At 42.9% G+C, this 13,908-nt stretch overlaps 1 protein-coding gene across 1 annotated transcript in view; it reads left to right on the forward strand.

Annotated features, from left to right (window-relative positions):
- Positions 1-13,908, forward strand: part of DDAH1 (dimethylarginine dimethylaminohydrolase 1) — a 67,033-nt gene that overhangs the window by 35,591 nt on the left and 17,534 nt on the right. Inside the window, exons 2-4 of the mRNA XM_066625016.1 lie at positions 8,403-8,502; positions 11,333-11,406; positions 12,726-12,845. Coding sequence (XP_066481113.1) covers positions 8,403-8,502; positions 11,333-11,406; positions 12,726-12,845 — 294 coding nt within the window. The remainder of the gene's footprint in view (positions 1-8,402; positions 8,503-11,332; positions 11,407-12,725; positions 12,846-13,908) is intronic.

The following is a 13,908-nucleotide window of genomic DNA, read 5'->3' on the forward strand; positions in this document are numbered from 1 at the left end:
GGTCATCTCAGACTTACACCAGCTATTTTGCTGGCGGAGGTCTGAGTTGGCCCATAGCGTCTGCTGTAGCTTACCCTGGGGCAAGGGGACAACTGTCCACTATCCCTGAAAAGACTTCCAGTAGCCAAAAGTTCCCCATTGGATACAGTGGTAGCCGTACCATTGCTTCTGCAGCGCCATGTGGGGATTTACAACCCAATCTTGAGCTGCCCAGGGCTGTAGCAGTACCGAAAATGGCTGCCGCTGCATCATGAGTGCAACTTGGGCAGCACCACCGGCTTGTCGGGAGAAGGGGACTTTCGTCCCCTTTCCACTTGTAAGGCGAGTAGCCCCACAATGGGGCTACTCGATTCTATGACGGCCCAAAGTGCGGCATAGAAATAAGAGCCTCTGTGTTGGGTGGGAGGCCCTACACGGAGGCTCAGGATCCCTCCTCCCTCCCCCAGCACGTCTTCTCCCCGCCCTCCTTCCACCTTCACCCACCCCGGAATGCTTCCTCCCCCCACTCTGCCACCTACCTCTCTGCTGTCCAGCTGTCTGCACAAGTGGCGGAGCTCCAGTGCTCCACCAGCACTACCCCAGCGCTGAGCTAGTACCAGCACTCCTTATGGCACGTTTGTGACACTGCACATGAGCGGTGAACCAGCCAGCAATATATATTGAGCAAATACAATGGTTTCCATAATAAAAAACTATTAAATTAATGAACTTTTAAAATGTATTTATAAACATATGTTTCTAACAATTGCACCATTCTCAGAATTATATATTGTAATTTCTAATTGGTCTCCTCCTTCTCCACCTTTGCTTTCTTTTGTTTTCTTTTCTCTTTTTTCCTCCTTGTACTGTACTTTTAATTGAGTAGATTTAAGGTTCCAGGCAAGGCCTTTGTGTTTTGCTTTAACTATTTTGGTACAGTGCCTATTCATTTTAGGTAATAAATAGCAATGATAGTAATAACTATTATTGCTATTAAAGGGAGAATGCCCACCGAAAGAATATTTCAGCCTCTTTAAATGAGAGCAGTTAGCATTCACTGAAATGGAATAAGTTTTCTGAATAGTTTGTGTCTTGAAAAAATAATGCAGAAACAGTAGTACTGTACAGAGTGAAATCTGACATCTCAGCATTAGGGAAAGGAATGCTCCTGTATGGCTTGATTGTTATCAACATCTTCAAGTGGGTTTATTAGCAATTTAATGGAATATTGGTTATTCAGCGGCAATAATAGCTCCAGCTGAAATGTCCATTATGCTCCCTTTTTCCCATGCACTTTGGAATGAGTAGAATGTGACAGCTGAGCTTTCAGCAAGCTTCATGAATTTTAAATACTTTTCATTGCAAAAAAAAAGATGGGGCACATGGCGTGTGGTCAATGGTGGACTTGGAACTAGCAGTCACTCTGGGTATTATGGGATATTAGGTGTCTCAAAGATAATGAATGCTTGGCTTATGCAGGTGCATTCTTGGCCTACCTTGCATGTCCAGGCAGAATAGACTGTGCCTCTCTCACAGCATCTTAACAATTGACCATTTTGTAATTGTTAGCAGGAAAGTATTTAGAATGTTGCTTTCTCAGCATACTTCTGTAAGATTTAAATTTTCTATCATCATTTCTACCCAACCAAATCTTTACTTGTATTTTGTGGCAAGCAAACTAATGCCAGCAAAAAAATTTTCACAGCTTTACAACCTTTCTTTAGTTCATCTTGTTACTCTTTAGCAACAGTTGTCCCTTTCTTCATCTTCCTTCATCAATATTGGGTATCAGACCTTTAAAATTTCCCCCCTCTTTCTAAGCATACTGCTCACAATGATAAATCTATAGCCCATCAATGTAATGTATACACAAACTCACATGGACTTGGCCTAAGACCTCCTGACAACTGAGGCAGTGCACCAAATCTTGCCCTGCCTTACCCAGCAGCCTGCCTGCTACCAATTATCTTCCTGCCCCCTTCACTTGAAAAGGAAGGGAACAGAGAAGAGAGTAGAATGCTAGAGTACCTCTGGCACTCTCGTCCACCGTGCTCTGCTCCTTCACACTTTCCCTTCTGCTCCATTCCCCTCTTTGTTTTCTAATGTAGGAAGTAGGAATAGGAAGAGTAGTGGGGGTGAGCAGATAGAAGGGGATGCTCTGTGATCTCTTGCCTTCACCTATGGGACTTGTTTGAAGGAAGATATTTACAACTGACACAGTGCAAGTTTTCAATTCTAAGTGAGACGCTCTTGATACAAGTTTGGATACATGCTAATTCATGGGCAGAAGCTGAAAACCACACATAGTGCTGCTTTAACAACCATTCAATCAAGAGCGTTACAAAATAGGCACACCTTTGGAAAGCGAGGCCTCAAAGCTTTACATTGGCAAAAGTTGGGCAGCCCAATCCTAAAAGCGGTGCAGCGACAACAAAGTGGCTACCACTGCATCCTGCAGCCTCGTGATAGCTGCTGGAGGTGTCCTCAAGCAAAGCCCCAAGCCCCTCAATGGAGCTTCTCAAGCATGCGCCAGCTATTTTGCCAGGGTCCCGATCAGGGTGACCAGATGTCATAACCACGGAAGAGGACAAGGCACCCTAAAATGTAGGACATTCAAGAAAAATGCAGGACATGACAAAATAAAAGCTGAAAACACTGGTATATTGATTTCATGTTTTTCCTATTTAAACACTGTATTACTTATTTAAAACTATATTTCTTATAATTTATTAATTACAAGAAGGCACTGCACTGCCTGCTCACAGGGAAAAGGAGGACATTTAAGGCACAATCCTAACCAGCTTTCAGCACTGACATAGCTGTGCCAATGTGGTATGCACCGCAACCTGCAGTGGGGAGGCAGTCACGGGGCCTCCTCAAGGTAAGGGCGTGTTTGTTACCTTACCTTGGGGCTGCATTGTGGGTAGGCCAGTGCTGGAAAGTTGGATAGGATTGTGCCCTTAAGTTCTTTTCCAGGACACAAGGCTAAAAAAGAGGACATGTCCTGGAAAAAATGACATCTGGTCATCCTGGTCTGGATTCCCTCCCATCCTGGTTCCATCCTGCCCTCCCTCCCCTTGCCCCTAGCTCTTACCTAGCTCCAGTTGGTGTCCGGCCAATGCTGGACTCAGCACTGACTGGCACTGGGCTGGTGCTGAATGGGTGCAGGGTGTCACAGGTGTGGCTTACAGCACATTTGCGACACCCAGTGTCGGCACTGGAGGTCACTGGCCCTGGAGGTCGGCACTGGAGGTCGGCTGGCCCTGCTCAGGATTAGGCCCTAAATCAGGGAGCCAGGAGTGACATCATTAAGCATGAAGTGACATCATTAAGTAGATGATGTCCAGAAATAAGCACTTTGTTCTCACGTGGAAACTCATGAGCTGCAAAAGACAGAAGAGAAAGTGTGCAAATCTTGTTCATATTTTCAAGGTATGAGAGAACCCAATTATCACGCTGGGAGATCTCAGTTATAACAGGGATTGGAAAACTGGCTTCTGAGGGTTGCATCTGGCCTGCAGGCCTCATGTTTGACAATCTAAAGTATTGGTCTAAATACTGGTTCAATCTGTGTTGAGGCAGATTTGGTCCAACCTGAAGCCTCCGGAGGTGACCAGAGTCTGTTCTGGTTGCCTCCACAGGCTCTTCTGAAGACTGTAGATTCTGCAGATGGCCTTTATGGGCCTCAGAAAGGCCTCTGAACGTCCTAGAAGGACACTTCTGGTTTTCAGTCGCCTCTGAAGGCTTCAGGTGGGTTTCCAAAAACTACGGATTTCATTAACAATGGTTTTCTGTATCAGTGGGGAGTCTGGGAATGGAACCCTGTGGATAAAGAGGCTCCACCTGTATTGTCCTGTATAAGCATGCTGTTTTGCTTCACTAATTATTTCAGATTTTTTTTTTTCAGAGGCAGTGTTAATTGGTTTGCCTACCTTGTTGTTTTTTGAAACCGGGTATATGGGGCAGAGATTCATTTTACATACAGTACTTTCCCCCAGCCTGTACAAGCAGGAACTGAACAAAGCATTCATGAAGGAAGAAATTCAACCCCCACTGAATGACATTCAGTTCCTGTGTGGGTTAAAGTTACATATATAGGGGCTGTTGTGTGAACCGTTTTGAAGAATGCATTACAGACAAGCTGAACTATAACATTTTTATATTGATCCAGACTTTTCCAAGGCATTTATGCAACATTTTGATCTTCAAGGCCATTTTGTAAAATGCTGCATGCTGTTTGCTGCTGGACAACCAGGAAAACAAAGGATCTGTCTCTCTATTTCTTTTCCCTCCCTCCTTCTGCTCATCAATCTGTCATTTCTGTTCTCATTCCGAAAACATTTGTTTTGTTGCCAGAGCTGAGATAACTGAGTGCCAATAAATAACTTTTAAGAAATGACTTTCATTTAAAGCTCACTGGCACAAATATGAAGAGGATGGGTGTTTTGCATACAGCTTTTGTGGAAACTGATTAACTACATATATGCAGAGACTAATGAATTCCATTTTAAAGTGTAAGGGGCTGAGGAGATTAGATTCTTATAAATGCCATCAAACACATTTAATGTCCTTCAAGCAGAACTCAGCTGGCTTAAGCCCAGAGCCTTTCAACCAGATTTATTATGGATTAGATACATTCCATCTCACAACAGGAATGTGCTTATTAGGGAAAAAAAATCCCAGCACAAAGCAATAAAGGCATCCAGCCACTTGATATATTAACGGGGTAGCAGTTGCGATAAAAGTGTTGCATTGTGTGACCTCAAACCTTAAATTGAATCTATATGCAAAGTCAGAATTCTTGAGGGAGAAAAAAATTGTGCAAAGGTATTGCTGGGTGTTAAACTGTCTTGGTAGAGACAGTTTCTCTGCTTTCATAAACAGATGTATATTTCCTATTCCAAGGCAAACATTAACAATAAACACTGTGCAGCCCATCAAAGCTTCAGTGAAGGAGCACAGTGGAGAGCACCTTATGGCCGGAGCCAACAAACCTATTTACCCCTAATTCCTGAAGCAGGTTTGCAACTTTTTAAAAAATTTGTGCTATATGGTACCTACCTGAAACATAGGAGAAGAGTCTGAGAGTCCAATTCTGAGCTCTTTAATGTCTGTGGTATGAGTGTACCGGCACTGGGTGTCGCAAACATGCCATAAGGCACGCCCACAACATCCTGCGCCAAGTCAGTGCTGGTGCCAGCCCAGTGCCAGTCGGTACTAAGCCCAATGCCAACCAGATGCCACCCAGAGCTAGATAAGAGCTCTGGGTGGTGATGAGGGCCTTGGGGGTCGGGCAAGGCATTCTGGGGCGGAGGGAGGGTGGGGCTGGGGTAGGAACTAGGGGGTGGGTCTGGTAGAGCTCTGCCTTGCTGAATCCAGAACTCAGACCCAACACAGAGTTTCTCCAAGTCTGCACTGGCAAAATGGCTGGCACAAATTTGAGAAGCCCCATTGCGGGACTTGAGGCTTTCCTTGGGGCAAGGAGGCAAGGAGACCTCTGGCAACCGCGACAGAGCTGCAGGATGCAGCATTAGTTGCTTTGGTGCCGCTGCACCTGGCGGCATCGCCACCTTTAAAATTGGGTTGTGAGTCAACTTTGTTTCACTGGTATGTACAATACAACAGTCATGGAGAAGCTGAAGCCAAGAGGAAGCTGGGCTCATGCTGAGCGGAAAGAATCTGCTGTGTTTACACTTTTTACATTATGTCTATCTTTGCCCAAAGATAGGTATCATCTTGATTGCACTTCAAAAGTTTGAGATGATTTTCATCTATGTATGCTGTTTTCACTGAAATAATATAGAGTGAAAGAAAAAATGACTGGTTTCTTGGTTGCTTATGATGTGTGTGAAGTATTTTAATGTGTGGTTGTAATGTGTGAACCCACTGATAAGTCAGCAAACATAATTTGTTCGCGCGTTGTCTTACAGATTGAAAAGTTTTTGACCTTTTTAAACTAATACTCATTTAGGCTGAGAACAAATCAAGAATTTTTGTGCTGGATCATCTGAAGAAGGGAAGCAAGGTAGATGTAAAAGGGAAGATCTGTTGATAGATCTCCCAATGCCTTTTTCAATGCTTAAAAGTTGTTATGGGGTGGGGATTTGAATTAAATTGGCCATGGTTCTGGTTCATGGTTCTGGAGTTAAATTTATCCCTCATGTCATTGACCCAACTGACCCCTCCCCCCGTTAGTGCAAAAGTCAGGTACTACAGTACAGTTATCTGTCTTCTGTCTCCATTTATGCTATTGATATCTTGGGTGTGTGTGCATTTTAATTGAAAAATATGGTATGGGGGGGAGTTAAACCCTCCTCCCCCAGTGCTTTGGCCATAATCCAATTTTGGATAATCTCTGAGGCTGCTTTTAAAAAGTTGATACAGTTATGTGTCTCTTTTCCCACATCTAGTCGGGCCCAGAAAGAAAGTAAAAATTGAGGCTTCAGAATATTCATCAGCATCAACCTGGGATCATATAATCAGATTGAACTGGTTTTTATACATTTTATCATGAATTCAACGTTTCGTAGCATGTTTAATGCATTTATACAAAAATCTTAAAGCATTTTTAAAACATCTGATCATACTGATATTTAAAACTGGATATTAACATTGTAACATCCAGTGATAAAAGTAATTCATTCAAAAAATTGTGTGACCTGATTTCCATTTCTCACACAGGTTAAACCCACCTACCTTTATCAGAAGGTTAAACCCATCTCACCTTTATCAGAAGGATAAATTATCCTTCTTTCACCCTTTCGTTTGGCATCACAGGCAGAGATGTTGCTCTATTTGCGCTGTCATAGATCCTGATATTCAAAGAACTTGCCTTTTACTTTCCTTTTCAGTACATTTATCATTGCTGTTACCACTTTCCATGGCACTGATTTCTACATACTGGATATATCAGTCAGTGGGCCAGTTCTCATGTCACTTTTGTCATTTACTTTTCACACAATGGGGTTGCCTCACATAGACAGTGAATCAGGAGTTTGAAAGGTATAGCTACAGCAACATCCTATATCCACATTTCAGAATGATCTCTGAGGAAGCTAGAGTTTATGGTGTCCAAAATCACTTAACCCTTGATAAATGCACAGTAGTTGCTTTATTGGCCTTAGTCACTTGACTAGTCACTAATCACTTCATATTTTGAAGTGATCAGGGCTGACCAAATTAAACATGTTTTTCTAGAAGTAAGTTATTTCAAATGGTGTAACAATCATACCAGAACACTTCTAGGTTTAACAAGGAGTGGGTAACTTGGAATGCCAGTTATTGGTTGAATGCATTATTCTCCTTCACTTTCCCATGCATTATTAGCATAACTGACATCTGAACAGAAAGATCAAAAAGCATAGACATTTTCGAGGATTGATATAACAGTACCACAGCATGAGGATGCTTGAATTGCTTGTACAGTGTATACTCAATTGTACGGTGTATGCTTGAATTGCTTGTACAGTGAGCTGCAGATGTCCTGAATACTAAATTCCCTTTTCCAAGCATGTGTGACTGATATACAGCAAAAGCCTTGTCTGTGCTAAATATATTGTGGGTGGTCTTCGAGACAACAGTATCCCAAAACAAACGTTAGCACAAGGCCAAATTGCACATTAAGAGCCCAATCCTGAGCTCGGTGCTCTGGCTTTCTGCCAGAGCGCAGTGTCACAAATGCAGTGTTTGCAAGGCTTATCGCTGGGCCCATGCTAGTTCAGTGCCCGTCCTCTGCTGCCTCACGGACCTCCGAGCCGCGGCACGGTAAGCAGGGGCGGGGAGGAGGCATTCTAAGGAGGGGGTAGGCAGGTGGAGGGCAGAGAGAGGGCAGGGAGGAGGCGTGACGGGGAAGCGGGAGGGTGCCAGGGGAGGGAGGGAGGCAGGTCCTGTGAAGCTCAACTCCACCTGATCCAAGGCATTTGTGTGGCCCTACACGAACACCTTTACCTTACATCAGCGGTAAAGTGAGTAACCCCATTGCGGGGCTGCTTCCTTTACCTGGGAGAAGGGGATGAAAGCTGCTCCGGGCAGCTCAGGATTGGGCTGTAAATCTGGAAATGTTTTATTTGAATCAATATCTTTTTTTTTTTAAATGAATTCCTTTTGGACTTGTCTTTTACTTGAATCTACCTTTACATGAATAATCATTGTGAAAGAAAGCTTTCTTATAACATCTGGGATAATGCTCATTCTTTAGTACAATCTATGAAAGATTGAAAGATCATTTTTTAAACATTGTTATAAAAATTATATTACCATGAAGAATTATAGGCACCTCTTTCTGGTTTGATTCATGGATATTCCAGTAGAGCTGACCTGAAGCCCAGCCCTATCCTGAAGTCAAATTTGGTATTTTCTCTCAAAAAAGTGTGCCTAACATTGCAGCCTTAAATAAAATTCTAAACCGTGTTCTTTTCAAACAGGTTGAAGCCATGAAGACAGCACTTGAAAGTCTTAGCCTGAATATTGTGGAGATGACAGACGAACATGCAACCTTAGATGGAGGAGATGTTTTATTTACAGGTACAGTAATAAAAAAATAACTTTGCTAGTTAATGTTTTGACTGTACAGAGAGCTTGATGGCAGGATACTGATTAACATCTACTTGTGTTTTCCCTGGTATGACCTCTTTATTAGTTTGTTTGTTTAGGAAATTCTGATATTAGGCTTTGGGTGTGAGGTATGTCTTTCAAATGCAAAAGTTCCCTAATATCAGAATAACAAGTTAAGAAGAAGAAATGAACAAAGTACAAATTGTGTTTGTCACTAAAGTTTACATTACATCTTACAATCCAGTCCTATGCAGGATTGGGCTGCCAGATAGAGCACATTATGACAGAGCTGTCATAAAATGGCCACCAAAAGTGTGCACAGTGCTCGGTTTGTGGCCATTCTGTGAGCACTGCCATACCCCACAGCACGTGATAAGTCAGCGGGAATGGGATGGGTTCTGGAGGTGGGGGGAGGATTGGAGGTGAAACTGGGTATGAAGAGGGAAGGGACTGGTGGCCAGAAGGAAGTGGAAGAGGTGGGTTCGGTGTAAGTGGCGCACACTGGATCCTATCCATTCCTTTTGAAGATCCCCTGCCCCTTTGCTCACCTCAAATATATGCCACCAAAAGTGGTGGTGCATGTCTAAGGAGACCCATAGGTGGCCCCAGGGCTTACTGGGAGGTAAGTGTAAATGTTTGCCCTTGGGTCAGCCCCCTCCCCACCACTGGATGCAGCATATGCCTTTTTGGTATGGCCGTATCAGTGGTGAGGTAAGAGGATAGGCTAACATCAGGCCCTTAATCACAGTAGTAAAAGCATTTTGCAAAGTTTAATGTACTACTTAAGAAAGAAATTGTTCCTTTGAAATAATCAACCATCCTACTATCATTGTACCATGTTTTTAGTCACAGACTATGTTTGCATAGATAGGTATTCAAAACTTCTGTATGTTTAATATTTGCCTACATGATCTGCCTCAGTTACATGGGAGAGATTACAGCGAGTGGTGTGGGAGCAACCCTGGAGGAGGCAGCAACCATGCTGGTCTGGGAAATATATAAAATTAAGAATGTATAAAAAGGGTCTGAAGCTCCAGCCAAAGGAGCAAGATGATAGTGATAGCGGATCACAAAAGAACCATTACCCAGAACCGGATCCAAGTTATTTATGTGATGTGGCAGCTGCTGAAATTACTCTCTTCTCTAGTTTGACTCTTCATCGAATCACTGATGCATTAAAAACACGAATCACATGAGTTGTCCAGATTGCATGGATATTTTTGCATCAAACTTAGTGGCCCACAAAAAGTGGAACCAGTCTTGCTGCAGCATGTTGCCAGAGGTCTGTGGGGATTGAGAACAATGCTCCAGCCTTAATTTATAGTTGCTTGGGGTAATATCGCTATGTTGATCCTAGAGAATGAGAAACCAAACAGAAATGATAATACTTTTAGTGGATCAGGGTCTGCTCCTAGTATATATACAAGTATCCAGGTTTTTTTTTCTTCTGTTTTTTCATGTCATAAATACATATTTTTTCACACCTTTAGAATGTATAAAATTCAGGGTCCATTTGCCATGACACTTGAAAGCAGAGGCCTGCAATCGATAGCCCACAGGCAGATCTAGCCTGCCACCTAAGGTCCTCCAGCCCGCGCAGAACTCGACTTGGGAAACAAAGGCTTCCACTCAATTTGCCACATGGCAGACAAGGAATGGCAAAACCACTTGCCCAGGCTCGCTGAGTCCCTGTGCTGTGTGGCACAGGGACTTGGCAAGCCTAGGCAGGCAGTTCCGCCATTCCCTGTCTGTCACATGGCAAATTGGGCAGGAGTCTTCACCTCCCAAGCTGAGCTTCACTCTGCCACTTCCAGGAGCTCAGCAATCTGGAAGTTCGGCAATGACAGGATAGTGTCATCACCAAACATCCCAATGTCACTGCCAAATGTCTGGCCCTAAGCCAGCAAAGGCTCCTGACCCCTGCTTTAAAGGATGAGCAATTGCATACACATTTCCCATTTGGAAGAAAAACTGTTGAAGTAAACAAAGAAGCAGATGCTGTTATTCTTATATAAATATTTAAATATTTATTTTAAATATTTATATTGCACCTTTCCACTCCCTGTTATTATTGTTGTTTGACAGTCCAATCCACTGTAACTGTGCACATGGCAAAGCAGCAGCGCCAACACGGCCTCCACTATATGTCATGGCATATTGGATTTCAGCATGTTGAGGCCATCTCAGGACACTTGTACCCTTGCCCTGGGGTAAACTCCAGATGCCACCATGGGGCGACACACAAGCCTGCGTTGACCCATGAAGGTCGATCAGGCCTGGGAAGGAGGTTAGGATTTGGTGGGCCTCCATCCTTCTCCATTCCGCCCATCCTGTTCCACCTTCTCCCCACCTCTCTCCTGACCCATGTGCAACCTTACCCGCACATCCTCAGTGGATGGACATGAGGTGGACTTCCTCAGTTTGTCTTAGCACAGACCTGGCAGCCAGACAGTGCACTCTGGCAGTGTCATGTTTGCAATAGCTACAAAGCACGTGATGCCAGCAGAACACAAGTTTTGCTGGCATAAAACGTGCCCATTGGATTGGACCATCAGTTTATATCTGGGTTGATCTCATAGGCTCAGTGCAACTTACAGTACTTTTTTACAAGTTGATAGGTACTGTTTCTAAAATTTTAAAACTCTAATTAAACCTGGTATTACAGGATGTGTGTGTTTTCGAAGGACATTTCTGTAGTTGGTTTAATCAGTCACATTTTAGTAATGTCAACAAAGTAAAAAGAAAATGATGCTGTGGGTGATTTTCTTGTATATGAACTTACCTATTAATCTTTTCTCAGGCAGGGAATTTTTTGTGGGTCTTTCAAAAAGGACCAATCGTCGTGGTGCAGAAATTCTGGCAGACACCTTTAAGGTTAGCAGACCTATAGATTTATCTTCAGATGGGGGAACATGCTAATACAAAGACTAGGAGGTGTTTGTACAGTGTGCAAGAGGGAGGAAGCAGAAGAAAAACCATCGTTACAGCATGTTCAGCAAGAAACTGAAATTAAAGAAGTTACTGCAGTTCCATGATGTAGTTATTTTTTTTAACCTTGAAGTTCTTGATTTATCTGGTGCCTCATCTGACTCCTAAGCAAAGTAGAAAACAGGAATGAAAATAAACTGTTAATAAAATATTCTGGTGAGTCACACAATGTCAGTGTGGTGTAGAGGACAAACCATTGAATTTAAGCTAGGGAGTTCCAGGTTCAAAACCCTGCTCAACCATGATACTCACTGGATGACCTGGAACCACTCATTTAAGCTTAATTAGTCTGATTAATATCTGAATATCTAAATTAGAGATTTAGGCTGTAGATATTTTATACTTTGAAGGCAGTGTTTTTCCTTAATGAGGCTCTCCACATTCCTTTTCTTAAATGCTCTTAAAATCAAGGTTCTGGAAGCTCATTTTACATGTTAATTAAGCATTGTTTTTATTTACTTGTTTGATAAAATAATGACAATAGAGAAAAGTGCATTCTGTTGACAGGCAGCCCAATACTGAGCTGCCCAGCACACAGGGCTGCCGTGGCGCCAAATGGCTGCAGCATTATTCTGAGCACATTGGGCAGTCAGCAGTGGCTCCTTGGGAGAAGGGAATTTCCTTTCCCCCAGATAAGGAAAGTAGCCCCAGAATGGGGCTACTTGATTTTGTGGCGGCTTTTCAGCTGCCGCAGAATCAAGGAGTTTCATGATGGGCCGTACGGCCTGACACGGGGCTCTCAATCCAGCAGAGCTGAACTCCGCTGGTCGCACCCACCCCCACCCTGCTCTCTTCTTCCCCACCATGCCTTCCTATGCCTGCCCCAGAACACCTCCTTCCCACCTTCTCTCGCCCTGTTTTACCTCTTCACTGCCCGGCGCTTTGCACAGAGCGCTAGGCGGTGGACTGTGGACTGCTGGGTCCGCCATGAGCCTCGCAAACGTGCCTTACAGCATGTTTGTGATAGTGTGCGCTGGTGGTAAGCTGACACACCAGGCTCTGGATAGGGCCCTCAGTCCTCAGGGCAAGCCAGAACTGCTCAGAGAAATGTACTGTTCTTCTAAACTAGTTGACCTTATTCTGTTTATGTCCTTAACACATTCAAATTCATTCATCCACTGGAAAAAGTAAAATTTATCATTGGGTTCATTCACAAGCTTGCCAATCTAATGTATTTCCCTTGCAAATGCTTAATTTCTACATAGGATTATGCTGTCTCTACAGTCCCTGTTTCTGACTCCTTGCATTTGAAGAGTTTTTGCAGCATGGCTGGACCAAACCTCATTGCTATTGGTTCAAGTGAAGCTGCACAAAAAGCCCTTAAGGTAAAGTATGCTGAAAATAACTTGTGCTGAAAAATATTGTGTTTAACCCAAGTGTTTCCTCATAGAATCTATGCAAGAGGGGATCTCTGCACTGTTGTGAATCCATGATATTCACCTAATCTCAGAAACAGATAGTATACAAGAATCAGACTCTGTTGTGTGGCTAATATTTTGAGAAAGTGAATTTTTTTGTCTCTTTTGTAAGATTTGCCTGCAACAGTGGGGGGGGGGGGAGCATAGGATTGGGCTGTAAGTCAATAGTTTATAAAAGTTAACATAGACAAATTTGTGGTTATTAGTTGGAAAAAAATATTTAACATTTTTCCTAAAACAGAGATATAAACATATCATTTACAATTTCCTCAGCAGTAAAGACCTTCCACAGGGGACAGTTCATTTTTTTTTTAATCTACATTAAAAAATGTGCAATTAATTTATAGCAGCCAGCAAGATTCTCCCATAACGTGAGATCAGTCATTTTGAAGACATGCTGGGCCAGAGCAAATATGTCAGCCCCAACATTGTAAGACAATTTGGGCATAACAACGACTGAGGAAATACTGACATCCACTTTAGTTTCTAGGCTCACACCTCACTACTGTAATGGTAATGCTGGTAATGTTTCTGTTGGAATGTGAGACACAAGGATCAGTCTGTGGGAATCAAAGATGGCAAAGGGGGTTGACAGATTAGGCACTTGCTGAGGGCCCACACTTACAAGAAGGCTTATTCAGAGTCAACCCTCAGAACATAAAGTTGTTTTTAAAATGTCTGACAAATGATAATTTCAGCTCCATTCAGGAAACAAAATATGTCAAAGGAAAACAAGTATTAGTTGGTTCCTCAGGTATCATAGGGATACGCCAACTTTTGCAAAAATAAAAAGCATATATTACCAGAGTTTCAGGTGATAAGCAGAGGTTGTTCAATTCTGAACTATGTTCAGACTGCAAGTGGGGAAGTAATATGTTTGAATCTTCCCCTTGCAAAAAATATCTTTCAGGTAGTAGATGAGAATGTTGGAAGAAAAGTTTACTGCAAACTTTTCCTAAATTTCCTGGTT

The sequence above is a fragment of the Tiliqua scincoides genome, chromosome 4 (assembly GCF_035046505.1).
Source record: "Tiliqua scincoides isolate rTilSci1 chromosome 4, rTilSci1.hap2, whole genome shotgun sequence".
In the NCBI taxonomy this organism is placed as follows: Eukaryota; Metazoa; Chordata; class Lepidosauria; order Squamata; family Scincidae; genus Tiliqua; species Tiliqua scincoides.